Raw genomic sequence first — 14122 nt, 5'->3', positions numbered from 1 at the left:
TACACACATTCTTAGCCCTTTTCTTTATGCCAGGTTTGGAACTATTCTTAATTCCACATATACTAATATTGTATTATATCAAACTGGATTAAACAGCTCACCTACTCTGAAATCCCTTGAACAATTATACAAAAAAGCAATAAAAATACAAAACTCATTTTTATCATATGCAAATAAAGAAAGACTAGTCCACAAAATCCAGAAGATGGTAGAGGACAGGAAGGCCTGGAGGAACGTTGCCCATGGGGTCACGATGGATCGAACATAATTTCGCAACTAACAACAATAAGTCCACAAAAAAGCATTCATTTTTTATGAACTGAAAATTTCATATATATATATATATATATATATATATATATATATATATATATAATATATATATATATTATATATGTTTTCTGAGGTTTTCGCAGGTATTTGTATGTAGGTCTTTGGTTGTTCGGGTTTTCTCCCACGTAAAATTGGAAGTGTCTTGGCAACGTTTCGACGAAGTCACATTCGTCATCTTCAGGCTGGTGTTTTTAGCTTCTTGCTTTGAGCAGCAATGTGTGGTTTTAGCTGTTTCTTCCTTTTAACTGCCAGTGAGGGTATGAACTGATTGGGTGGGAGCTTGGCTGTGTTCTGATTGGGTGGAGGTGTGTTCTGAATGGTTAGGGGCTTGGCTGTGCTCTGATTGGCTGGGGGAGTGTTCTGTTTGGTTGTGCTCAGGTTAGTCTGAGTTGCAGAGGGGTTTAAGATTTTGGGGTTAGGGAGTCGTTTGTCAATAAGGGCAGGTTTCCAAATGGCTGGTAGGCGGGAGGTATCATCTCGCTTGTTCATGCTGTGTGGGCGTTTTTCTATCTCGATGGCTTCTCTGATTATTCTGTTATTAAAATGTTCACTTTTGGCAATGGTTCTGGTATTTTTAAAGTCAATTTCATGTCCTGTGGCTTTAAGGTGTTGGACCAGGGAAGATGTTGGTTCCTCTTTTTTGACTGAGTTCTTATGTTCTTCAATGCGTGCACTTATTCTTCTGTTGGTTTGTCCGATGTATGTGGTGGGACAAGTGGTGCATGGGATTTCGTATACTCCTTGATTTTCTAATTCAATTTTATCTTTGGGGTTTCTAAGGATGGTGGATATTTTTCTGTTTGTGCAGAATGCTGTTTTGATGTTGTTCAAGGAGTATACGAAATCCCATGCACCACTTGTCCCACCACATACATCGGACAAACCAACAGAAGAATAAGTGCACGCATTGAAGAACATAAGAACTCAGTCAAAAAAGAGGAACCAACATCTTCCCTGGTCCAACACCTTAAAGCCACAGGACATGAAATTGACTTTAAAAATACCAGAACCATTGCCAAAAGTGAACATTTTAATAACAGAATAATCAGAGAAGCCATCGAGATAGAAAAACGCCCACACAGCATGAACAAGCGAGATGATACCTCCCGCCTACCAGCCATTTGGAAACCTGCCCTTATTGACAAACGACTCCCTAACCCCAAAATCTTAAACCCCTCTGCAACTCAGACCAACCTGAGCACAACCAAACAGAACACTCCCCCAGCCAATCAGAGCACAGCCAAGCCCCTAACCATTCAGAACACACCTCCACCCAATCAGAACACAGCCAAGCTCCCACCCAATCAGTTCATACCCTCACTGGCAGTTAAAAGGAAGAAACAGCTAAACCACACATTGCTGCTCAAAGCAAGAAGCTAAAAACACCAGCCTGAAGATGACGAATGTGACTTCGTCGAAACGTTGCCAAGACACTTCCAATTTTACGCGGGAGAAAACCCGAACAACCAAAGACCTACATATATATATATATATATATATATATAGGTATTTGGTTGTTCGGGTTTTCTCCCATGTAAAATTGGAACAACCAAAGACCTACATACAAACACCCGCGAAAACCTCAGAAAACATATATATATATGTGTGTGGTCTTAGCTGTTCGAAGCACGAAGCTGAAAACACCAGCCTGAAGATGACGAATGGGACTTCATCGAAACGTCGCCAAGACACTTCCAATTTTACACGGGAGAAAACCCGAACAACCAAAGACTTACATACAAACACCCGCGAAAACCTCAGAAAACATATATATATATATAATAACATAATTATTTAATAGGAGAAAGAGGAAATTGTACATATTTAAAAGGAAATTAAATCTGGTTTTCTAAGTAGTCCTCTGAAAAGAACTCCCAATGATAAAATGCTTTTCAAATATATTTTACTGATTTGATTTTAGTTATAAAATTTATAGGCTGCCCATCTTACCTCAAGGTAACTGTGGGCGGCTTACAATATAAAAGATAAAAACCATTTAAGGGAAAAACATAAATTAACTCCAAACATTATGGGCCAATTAAAAAAACGGGAAGAGCGGAAGCAGGATGGGGGGGGGGAGATGGGATCTCTTATTAATCGATCAACCACCTCCACTGTGATGCTCCCCCATTGGAGCCCACTGTACAACTGATGGGGAATTGATAACTTATACACAGAAAAAAATATTAATATAAATAAGACACATATTACTATTGTCTTCCTGATAGTTTCTAAATAACTGGGGTATCATTCCAAATTACACAACAAACTACAAAAACTGGATGAGTAAAAGTGTATTTTGAGCAATCATTTCCCAGCAATTGGTTCAACCTATTTCTTCCTTTAAAAGCACATACGATAGATGATCAGAAGGGAAATAATCCAACATAATCCCAATCCAACATAATGTGTTAAGTCAGCAACCTTTCTTAATCAGCTATCAGAAAAAAAGGTTGTTTTTTTTAAAAAAAGTTAAAAGCTTTATCAGCTTCTTAAAGTGAGCGATTCCAGCCCCCCCCCCCTTTACTGACTATGGACTATGTGAACCTGTCAGGCAACTGGATCAGCCACATGAATGATACACAAAGCATTTGTGCACAAAGGAATCTGTAACCTAGAAGCCTGCTTTGGCACATTCATGGCTAAATGGGAGTCCTGACCCATCTGGGAAAGTTGTTATGATTGGGGAAGATGTGATTTGGTTCAGTTTTAAAAGTGCAGTCCAAGTCACTGAATTAAATCATCATTAGTTATTTTTTTAAAAAGTATTCTCCGCACCTGTCAGAATAGGCTGCTAGTGATTCTGAATTATAAACAGTTACTATTTCAATTTAAAAAATTTGAGGAAGTGCTGCATTAATTTGTGTGAAACTCTTTATGCTCACATTGTCATGCAGCATTGCTCACACGGTTAAAAAAAGAATAACATGTTTTTCAGTCTACAGTTCTCTGTTTTTCCCACAGACTTTGAACTCTGACCTCAGTACGCAAGCGGAATATTAATAGCTTTTGCTTTCTGCTAAAGGCAGAGATGTTTTCTTTTGCATCAGTTCACACATAGTTTGTTCAGAGGATTACAGGAATATTAGCATTTTCCCCAAAATAATTCTTTAAACCCTATAACCAGAAGAGTTTCTGTTTTCACAGTACGATTTCCTGTTATCGTCTCCCTAAAGCAGACCCACCAAAAATCAACTATTGTAGAAAAGGATAATGGAAACAGTAACAAGAGTTTCTGGAACTTCTGCCTTCTTACATACATGAAAACGCTTTTTAGCTTGTTCAAGGTTTAGGGTGTCATCCTATGTACCCAGGGACCATGGGATTCCTTGGATACCACTTTCCAGAATACACTTTCAAGGATTGTAAAATCCCAAGTGAATAAAGCTTTAGAAAAGGGATATTGAGCTATTTCAGGGGCAAGTAAAATAAAAGCACTCGGGATCTCCCAACTCTTGTCCACAAGCCTAAGCTTGGAGGAAGTTGTAAGATTTCCTTTGCAGTGAAAGATGGAAGATGTCAACATGGATGGAGGAATACAAATGCTTCTCTGTCTTCAGATTTGCCTTAATGATCAGCAGCCAGCAGGGATTTGGACATCTTAGCACGATTGTCATTAACATGGTTCACATTATCATTAGTAACTGACCATAACTGAAATCAAGGTGATGTATCCTGTCAAAACAGCATATGATGTATTTGATGCATTATGTCATTTAGACTTCCACTGCCTTTATTTTTTTCCCTGTAGTTATTCCAGTATGAAAAAAGCAGAACAATCTGTATAAATTCAATTCTTATTGGTGAACAAGTTTAGTCATACCATTAAATATAATCTACAAGTAGCAAATTAAAAAGGCAAAAGCTATGGTAAATATCTAGTTGCAGCAATGGGTTTTCTTCCCTCATTTTTCAATCCAAGTCCAGCTTTATCTTTTATTAAGACAAAATATGAGAAGAAAGTTCAACATATAATACAGATTCTTTTAATGTACTTTCCTTCCTTCATTGAAATTCAGGGGCAATTCCAACTTCATTCAATTCAATTGTGAATTTATCCCCTGTCATTTATCGTGCTCAGCATTTCAATAAGGCCAGGTCTAGTTTAAACTTGTTCTTTAAAACAGCAGCTTCAGTGCTTCAGCACAGAAAAATGACTGGATTCTTATTTCATTGGTCCCCTTTTTCTCTTGTCTCTCTAATGTCTCATTCTCAATATAATCCTATCATATTTACAATGCTAATAATTGATTGATTGACTGATTGATTGATTACTAGGCCATGCTGTTGCTAGTATCATGCACTGTACTAAGCCAATCTTGTAAACCACAGTTTGCAGAACAGGTGATGCATTGGCCTTGATCAATCTTGAAAAAACTAATCCTGATGAGAATTTGGTTAGCTGCATTGATGAGAAGATATTAGGAAAAATATCTAGATTCAGAAGATGAAAAATCTTTCTGGAAGATGATTTAACAAGCCAATTCACTATAGTTGCCAAAAGCAAAACACCCCTCCCTCCAAAACAAAAACAAATCAACAAAAAAAGACATATATGTGTTCACAAGGAAATGGGAATGCTTGGATGGCAAATTTAACTTTTTCTGATGAACTTAATAATGATGAAGTTCACATAGTTTGCCAAACAAAAACTAAACAAACCACATTGGTTCTTTGCACAATATGTGGACCCAGACGATTTGACAATACTTAGAATGAAGGAAACTCTTTCAAGGTAGACAGATGTTGTAATAATAAGGTATGTATATGTATCATGTTTATGAAATAAAAACATGTTAATGAAAACAAATAGACTGCCTTAAAACAGAAGTCCCAAACCTCTGGGCCACGGTTCACTAGTGGGCCGTGAGTTGTTTGCAACCAGATCACGGAAACGCAGGCAAGTGCGCACATATGCATCCCCATTTGCGTGAGCAATGGAAAAACACATGCAGCGCACTCCATTTTTGTGAGCGATGGGTGAACTTGCATGCCACTCACATAAATGGAGCTGTGCACACAATTGCTAGCCGCTCAAGTGGAGCCTCCCCCCCTCCCCACCAGTCTGCAAACCAGAAAGGTTGGGGAACTCTACCTTAAAAGCACTTATCAAGATCATTAATTCCAAGGTTAAATATGACTTGGCCACATTACTGTTACAGAAAGCCAAATGTGTATTTACATTAACAGATGTAGCAAGTCTGGATGGACATGACTAGCTGTTCATGCACTGACACTAAGGTAATTTTGGAGGCTGAATAAATTTTGCTACTACATTTCTTTTAAATATTAAGAGAAGAATTTGCTTGGAAAAGCATAGTCATTAATATGTTGCTTTGTAGGTAGAAATAATGTGGCCTCTGAGGACAGGCCTTGATGGCACACGAGATTCCTCCTTGCTGAAATACCATAGGATTGAGTCTGTCATGACTGAAAGGGGTACTGTCTTTTGCTGGATGCTAAAAGGAAGACGATATATAAATAAATGTGTTAAATACATAACAAGTGTGTTTGATGCATGTGACATCTCACTAATAAAGTATCATCCAGTTTCAGCCTTATTAATTTCAGTGAATTCTATCGAATTGTATATGAACAAAATCAGAGAAAAACAGACTTTTAAAAACAGCTTCTTTTATGTTTCAGTGAAGGCAATCTAGCCACTAAGCAAGTTGTTTTCCTTCAGAGGCCAGCTATGGGGAATCCAGTTGTCCAGATACCTGAGGTAAGAATTACAATCTGAGATAATTCCTGCTTTCTCACTTAAAAATCACTTGTCTGTCTTGCCCATCATGTAAACTGGGAAAGTGGCAAAGGGGATTGAGAGAATTCAGAGGGTTTATTGGCACAAGCAGAGAGGCTGTGTAATTTGTACAGGTCAACTGTCTCCCTTGAATGTGTTTTCTTTCTTACAGCTTGCTGCTGTACAAAATGTATGCTGTACAATATATATATATATATATATATATATATATATATATATATATATATACACATACATACATACCGTATATGCCGGCGTATTAGGCGACCCAGCGTATAAGACGACCCCCGTCTTTGTCGCCAAGCCGCATTCCTAGAACGTCGTCTTATAGGCCGGAAACTACCAGTATTTCCGGCGTATAAGACGACTCGGCGTATAAGACGACCCCCGTCTTTGGTGCCGAGTTTAGCGCTTCCGGAAGTCGTCTTATACGCCAGCATATACGGTACATACATACATACATACATACACATATACAGAAAGTTTTTCAGACAGACCGGTCTGATTGATTGCACCTTGGCATTTTTGATATATATAATCTAACTTCCTCTTGTTTATCCTGCAAAAACCATTTGACTGGGAGTCTGCAACACCTATATGACAATATGTGAAAGAACTCCATTATTACTGAAAGCACTTCTTTTTTCCACACCATTATAAAGAGCGCACTGTGTAGCGTTACGCAATTCCTAGGATGAGCTATGTGACAAATTGTTATCCATTTCCATGTGAGATAAAAAGCACATTGAAAACGATTCAGAATACTTCGCCAAAGTGATGTCCTTGGATGATCCCTTGCCTGTTTCCTTATGCACACTGTCCATTACACAGCTTGTTTAGCAGGATGTGGTGAAACTACATTTCTACATTATTTCTGGCTTGCAATCACTGTCTCTGTGTAGAGTCCTAAGGGTCAAGAACTGATAAACATTTTTTTCTTACAAGGAATCTCTCTGCATGTCCCTCTGTCCTTTGTACTGCCACATCCAATCCCACCCCCCTTAATCTTTTTGGAAGCCAAGTGGCCAATAGAATGAATATTGTTGTATTTTTGAGATTTGGCATTGTTTGTGTATCTCACGAAAAAGAAAAGGATCAAAAGAAATAGCCACAAAGAACTGTTAATGACCAATTGTTTTCTTTGCTCATTTTCTCTCTTTTGTTCCCTAAAGCAGTCTTAGCAACAAGTTACTAAAAATGCCTAAAGCCTGAAAATGTCTAAAGGGGGGGGAAAAAAAGCAAAATACAAGTTGAGGAACATGTTTTCATACTTAGTCTGGACATCAAAGAAACAGAAAACTGAATATGAGAAAGTTTAGCACTATCCATTTTTAAGAGGTTGCATTTTGCAAATGCAGGGCAAGCATGACTTAAATTCTTAGAGCCATTCATTCATTTCAGCAGTCACTTCCCCAGGGCAGCCTCCCCCCCCCTCTTCTTCTCAAACTTCTTTTGAAGGGCTCTCCTGAAGAGTGTGGGCCATTATGCTAAGCAAGGGCAGAAAAACAGTCTATTTCGTGTTTAATGAAAGAAGCCTGCATCTCTTTAAAAATTTTCTTTCCCCTTAGCCTAGGAGGAACTCCTGATTTTAAAAATATATTTCTTCGGGTGGGAGCGAAGGAAATTAAAACAGATGGAAGGGACAGGAAAGCAGTTCACATGCCACATTTTTGTAGACCAAGCTCATTGTTTCAGAAAAGGAATACATAAAGAATTTCAGAAACTTTTATTCCTAGAATGTCTCAATGAAGTATTTCTTCCTAATTAGTTTTAATTTATAGCAATTGCAATAGCACTTAGACCTGTATACTGCTTCACTGTGCTTTACAGCCCTCTCTAAGTGGTTTACAGAGTCAGCATATTGCCCCCAACAATCTGAGTCCTCATTTTACGACCTCAGAAGGATGGAAGGCTGAGTCAATCTTGAGCTGGTCAGGATTGAGCTCCTGGCAGTCAGCAGAATTAGCCTGCAATACTGCATTCTAACTATTGCACCACCACGGCTCTAAACAGACTAAGGTTTTGATTTGCTGAGTAATATCACAGTTGTTTCAATTAGTTAGTGCGGAGACTAAACTTTGAAATATTTAGACTTAAATAAAAATATGATACACTAAGCATACAGTAACCACTGTAGAAAAAACCCTACTTGATTAAAACAAGTTTATAAATCTATATTGTACTAATCATTTAATGTACTAATTGATAAACTTTTTCTTACAGAAATATTTGCCTCTAAATCACTGAATTAACTGTATTATGATGAGAGAAACAGGAGATTAAAGGACTATTAAAAACATTTGGTCAAGAAATTTCGGAATTAGTATTTCAGTTTCAGTTATTAATATTAAATATACAAAATAGTGGCTTTTGGGAACTATATCTTAAAAGCTAAAAGGTTAAAAAAATCATCTCCATAAGACTAGGAATCAAATATTTAAACAGAAGGACATAGGTTCATCCCTGTTTGGATGCATCAAACTTTTAATGTATCGTTTTGGATTTAAATTGTTTGAGGGTGCAATCATAATCAAAGCTATTTTGCTCTTAAAATATGCTTATGCTGTTTAATTGTAAATCACAGGTGTTGTAATGTGCAATTCAAAGATATTTTCCAGTTCAGACTTTATTATATGCAAAACATTTCTAGAAAAAAAGGGGGAGGTGATTTGCTGGAATAACTTGGAGAGAGTGAACAAGAATATTGCTTGAAAACCTTGTACAGCAGTAGCTCAGGAGGAGGCATGACTTAGCCAACTTTGTCTTGGATCAGACCCTAAATAGTATTAATCCTGATTTATACTTGGATGAGAGGCTATTAGGGAATCCCAAGGCTGTATCCTAACAGAGAAGTTGAAGAACATCCTGCAAAAGCCTGTAAGGTTGGTAATAAAGTAGTATGGACATGAAGTTACTAGGAATCAAGTTCACCATGAAAGAATTTTTACACTGTATAAGAGTGGTGGCGAACCTATGGCATGGGTGCCCAGAGGCGGCACTCAGAGCCCTCTCTGTGGGCACGCGCGCTGTCGCCCCAGTCGTAGGCCTTCAGCTGGGTTTTATAAAACCTTTTTGCTTTAGGCCTCCGCTGCCGTGTGCAAAAAAAAAAAAAGGTTCTATCTATCAGTCAATTTCAACTTCTTGCGGGGAAAAAAAAGATCTTGCAAAGTTGGAATTGATTGAACTTTTTAGTCCCACCCAGTCTGTCGTTACCACTGCAGCCACACCCAGCCAATGACCACACCCACCCAATGGGTCGCACCCAGCCAATGGGCCACACCCACCCAGCACTCGACGATGCATAAGTGGGTTTTGGGTTGCAGTTTGGGCACTCAGTCTCTAAAAGGTTCGCCATCACTGCTACATAACAATAATGGAAGTTTAATTTAGAGTTTAATTTAAAAATTATTCTAATAAGTTACCTCTTAGCAAATACTATTTTTAGGTCAAAATGAGAACAAGCATTGTTTAATGATACAAAACAGGAGTAGTTAAGAATCCGGTAGCACTTGTGTTTCTATGCTGGAGTGCCAGATTTATAGTCTGTTGAATTAATGGTTGATTCCAACTACAGGATAAGAATACTGTGCAGACATTGGCAGAATCCTCCCTATTCAGCATCTAAAATCTTTTCAATCTTCTGGGAACTTGGCAGGGCTCTTGTGCTGGCTGCACATAATTATGAAGACAAAGATAAGGAACTACATTCCATAACTGGATTTGGTCTTAGATGTCAAAGCTTGCTTTGTAAAAGCAGCCAGTGTGTGAAAAAAACAACAACTAAATTCGACTACAATCCAGCCATTCTAAAATCCTAGTTCATATTCAAAAAGATCCCTGCCTGGATCAACTATAAATCAAGTTCCTTTTTATTTCAGAAAAAAAATAATAAGCAATTTGGAGAAGAAAAGTGGAACATAAGAAGTGAAAAAGTTGGATCAGACACAGCTACTTCTCAGCCTGTACAGCACATGCAACCCACAGAGGAATTCCATATAGCACCTTCTCCACAGTGCTGGCCCAAGGATGAATCTGCCCACTATGGAAGCTTCCCTGCATTCATGAGCAGCGATGGCATGCTTAAAGAATTGGAGGAAGGACAGTTTGACCAAGAAGATGGAGTCACTCAAGTCACTTGTATGTGACCAGGAAATTACTAAAAGGAACCAACAGGTATTTTTAATGTAAAAATGTAATATTTTATTAATAGGCATAGGCATAATCCTCAGTCAAAGAGGTATACGTTGAAGTTGTTTTTACCAAGTGTGTTGAGGAACCTATAGAACAATTTCTATTGCATTTATAGAAATATTAACTTGTACATTAGGTCAATTGTATTGGTATGTTACATTCCTAGAACAGCGCTATAAATTGCTGGTGGCTTTCTCTGCAATCTTCCTGGCAACTGGAAAGGAAACAGGTAAAGACAAACTGCTGACTTTTCCCTTTTTGGAAAGCATAACCTTTTCTACAGTATGACAATATGATGCAATAATGACACTATACTGTTATAAGCATAACAAGGATGAAGAACAAATTAAAATGGTTTCCAAACAAGTGTGTCATTACTGAGCTTCACTTTTATTCTCATTGTTTTCAAAATGCCAAAATTCAAACAGTGGTCATGAAACCTTTTGCTGAAATATCTATGATTGCTCCATAACGTGAGATTGTTGAGAAGTTGAAGAAATAAAGCTTTACCCAAATGTCTGTAGATTCTGTCCGGGGAAGGCTTGAGACAGCTGTTGTGGAAAGCTGATTATTAATTTAAAAAATGTATATTTTTCATATCTGGCTGCATTTTTTTAAAAAAAGGAAGAGCACATATTGCTTCAGTCTGGGTAGGGAAAAATGGCCAAGCAGGCAGAAGGGGAATTTAATTGCTGCTGTAAATAGGATATTTTGTCCGTGTGAATCCTCGCCTGAGGAATTTTCCTTAGAAATCCACCAGGGAGGGAAATTACATGAGTTCTCTGTGCTCTGGGCACTGCCTATCAGCCCCTTTACCACTTAATGTGATTTTCAATTTACTTTTGCTGTTTTTATTATATCTGAATAAATGATAGCCTAACCAAGGAACTTTCTACATTGAAAGCAGACCATGTACCCCTGTCCTGATATTAGATCTGAAAAAATTTTACAAAGGTCTCTGCCTCCCATCTGCAAAGAGGCCACTTTGAAAACAGGTGGACAAATTCCAGCCTTGCCTATACTCCTGGCCATCTGCTGCTGTAATCATGAGCAGGAATTTGTCTGATCATAGCCAGAGAGCTCTCAGCTGCTCACTCCAGCTTTAGGCCCTGTTCTTTTTCAGCAAATGCTCGCAGCTGACTCCCCAATTGTGTTAAATTGGGAGATAAAATGTTCCTGAGTGGACATGTGCTTTAGGCAGAATGCCACTCTGCCAAACATTCATTTAAACTTCCATATAAACCTCAGCTGGCGTGGTCAAAACATTAAGGACCAAATATTGCTTTAAAAATACACTGATCCCTTTCTTTTATCAAACTGTACGGGCGAACTTTACAGTAGCACAAGTCCAACGTTAGGATTAGGATTGAAATTTTGTATGGCAATTACAAACTTAATGAAAACTATATTGTTTTCATTATTCCGGAAGTATTCTCAATTCCTGGAAATTTTCTGTTCTAACCTGCAGATATTTTAAATAAGCACTCTAATTATAACAATATAATCTTATTTATAATTACTCAAAACTAAATCCCGCTATGCTTAGGAGTGTTATTTCTAATATCTAGAAATATAGGCTCAGTTCAATTACTTTAAGGAGGAAAACACTGAGTTCTGCCAGAAATGTAGGAAGAAAACAAAAGCCACAAAAGAACTTAGCAGCAAATATTGCATTCATTGCAGGTGCATATTTCTCATTTCCTTACAAGTCTGAAGAGGGATGGTTTTGGCCTTGAGGCAAGAATTCTTAACCCTACTTTCAAGCAAGAGGAAGTGACCAAGATACCATCTGTTGGCACCCAACAACACACCTGTTTGTTTTGTGATAGTTTCACCATGCTCAGCTTTAGAAGCCATTTTGTGAAAGCACGTGCCCCTGCATGTTTTTTATGGTTCATCTGAAATATATACCGTTTTCTAAATTCCAAAAGTTCTTCTCAAAATTAGTCAACCACTGCCTTAAATTTGCTCCAATTGGAAACAGCTCAGGTGTCTCTTAAAAGAAGATGGACTATCCTGGATCAGGAATGGGGTTCACTATGAGGTTAAAATTATTTTGAAACAATTACTGCCTAACGATCACACTATCATTTAAGTCTATAATGGCATAATTGCAGTATTAGGTTTCAATCATTCTGGGTATTTATTTAGTTGTATTTGATTTCTATAGCCCCCCCCATCAAAACAAGTGATTTTGGGAGGCTACATCATAAAATGTAAAAACAAGTTTAAAAGATACAAAATATACTGAGCAGAACAATGATCATAGGTGATAATATAGCCAAGAAATGGGGCCCTTGAGATTCCAGACCCAGGTACACAACCAAGTCTTCACGGCCTTACAAAAGCCAACAGGTAATCTCTGATTGATCTCTGAAGGGAGAATATTCTAGAAAGTAGGCACTACAGCAGAGAAAGCATGTCTTCTGGTCCCCATCACCTGATCTTCCTTGGCTGACGAGGCTGTAACACACCCAACCTACCAGAAAAATTGGACTGGTAAAAACAATTGGGAGAATACGGTGCCTTAAGTAACCCATCTTTAAGCCATAAAAGTTTTCAAAAATGATGTGGCGGAATGTAGGAGGGATACATCCCAAAGGCCAAAGAGGCAGTGAAGCATGGACTCTTTGGTATGAAAAGGATAAAAAAGGCTCCTCCTTTGATTCCCAGAGAATTATCTATAGCAGGGGTGTCAAACTGCCAGACGCGTCATCCAGAAGCCGTGCCCACCCCATTGCCGGCAATGGCAAAACTGTCCTGATACGTTGTGCAACATCACATTTGACATGTCTGATCTACAGTAATGCAATGGTTGCTTTAGTCTGGCAAGATTTCTGTCTATATGTGAGTAACAATAAAGGAAACTACTCAGAAGTAACATGTCGTTCTTGGGGGGGAAGCTTATAGATTACCAGCACCTTGAATTACATCCAGAAGCCAATACTGCTCACCTAGTAATGATTTAAAAACTGGTCAAAATCAATATCCAGTTTTCTTCAATACCATATCCATATAAAAAAGATGCTTTATAGCAGTGATGGCAAACCTTTTAGAGACCGAATGCCCAAACTGCAACCCAAAACCCACTTATGCATTGTCGGGTGCTGGGTGGGTGTGGCCCATTGGGTGGGATGTGGCTGCAGTGGTAACAGCAGACTGGGTGGGACTAAAAAGTTCAATCAATTCCAACTTTGTAAGATCTTTTTTTTTCCTGCGAGAAATTGACTGATTGAACCTTTTTTTTTTTGTACATGGTGGCAGAGGCCTAAAGGGAAAAGGTTTTATAAAACCCAGCTGAAGGCCTAGGACTGGGGCGACAGCGCACCTGCCCATCGAGAGGGCTCTGAGTGCCACTTCTGGCACCTGTGCCATAGGTTCACCACCACTGCTTTATAGCTTTATTTTTAAAATGCTGTCTGATAGCCAGATGAATCATGTTCCCTCTTACAAGTATTCTCTTTCATTCCAGAAAGTATTGCTACAAACTGAATGTAATAAAAATTAGCAATGTTCTTCCTTTGGGACCCACTGATCTTGAAGCCTTTTAAGTAGCTTCAATAAAACTTGTTCATAAACGTGTTCTGCACATACAAAAACATTTTATCTCTTTGACTGTAGTAGCAAGCACCAGAACTGAAATATTGGAAATATTAACTACCTATTAATATTTATATTAGGGGGAACCAACAGGGTTATTCATTGATTTAATAAATTATACTAGCAAGTTATTACTTGTTCTGCTCTTTAGATTGTCTTAGGTTATTAAATCACATGTGCCCTTGGGCTAAATTAGTTCCATGGAAAATTATAGTGGGTCTTATGCATTGCTTC

The 14122-nt window shown here is 38.2% G+C and overlaps 1 protein-coding gene across 3 annotated transcripts in view; it reads left to right on the top strand.

The window, feature by feature from the left end:
* RFTN2 (raftlin family member 2) overlaps window positions 1-10803 on the top strand; it is a 28338-nt gene extending 17535 nt beyond the window's left edge. For 2 of the 3 annotated variants that reach the window (XM_039347989.1, XM_039347990.1), the window contains exons 9-10: window positions 5980-6058; window positions 9976-10803. In XM_039347989.1, the coding sequence (XP_039203923.1) occupies window positions 5980-6058; window positions 9976-10242 (346 nt within the window). In that variant the 3' untranslated portion in view covers window positions 10243-10803. The remainder of the gene's footprint in view (window positions 1-5979; window positions 6059-9975) is intronic. The other variant, XM_039347991.1, reaches the window with a different exon arrangement.
* The last annotated feature ends 3319 nt before the right edge of the window (window positions 10804-14122 follow it).

The sequence above is a fragment of the Crotalus tigris genome, unplaced genomic scaffold (assembly GCF_016545835.1).
Source record: "Crotalus tigris isolate CLP2741 ecotype Arizona unplaced genomic scaffold, ASM1654583v1 scf7180000018105.1476442, whole genome shotgun sequence".
Taxonomy (NCBI): domain Eukaryota; kingdom Metazoa; phylum Chordata; class Lepidosauria; order Squamata; family Viperidae; genus Crotalus; species Crotalus tigris.
Note: the sequence above shows the minus strand (reverse complement) of the source record. Positions and strands in the feature narration are given on the sequence as shown.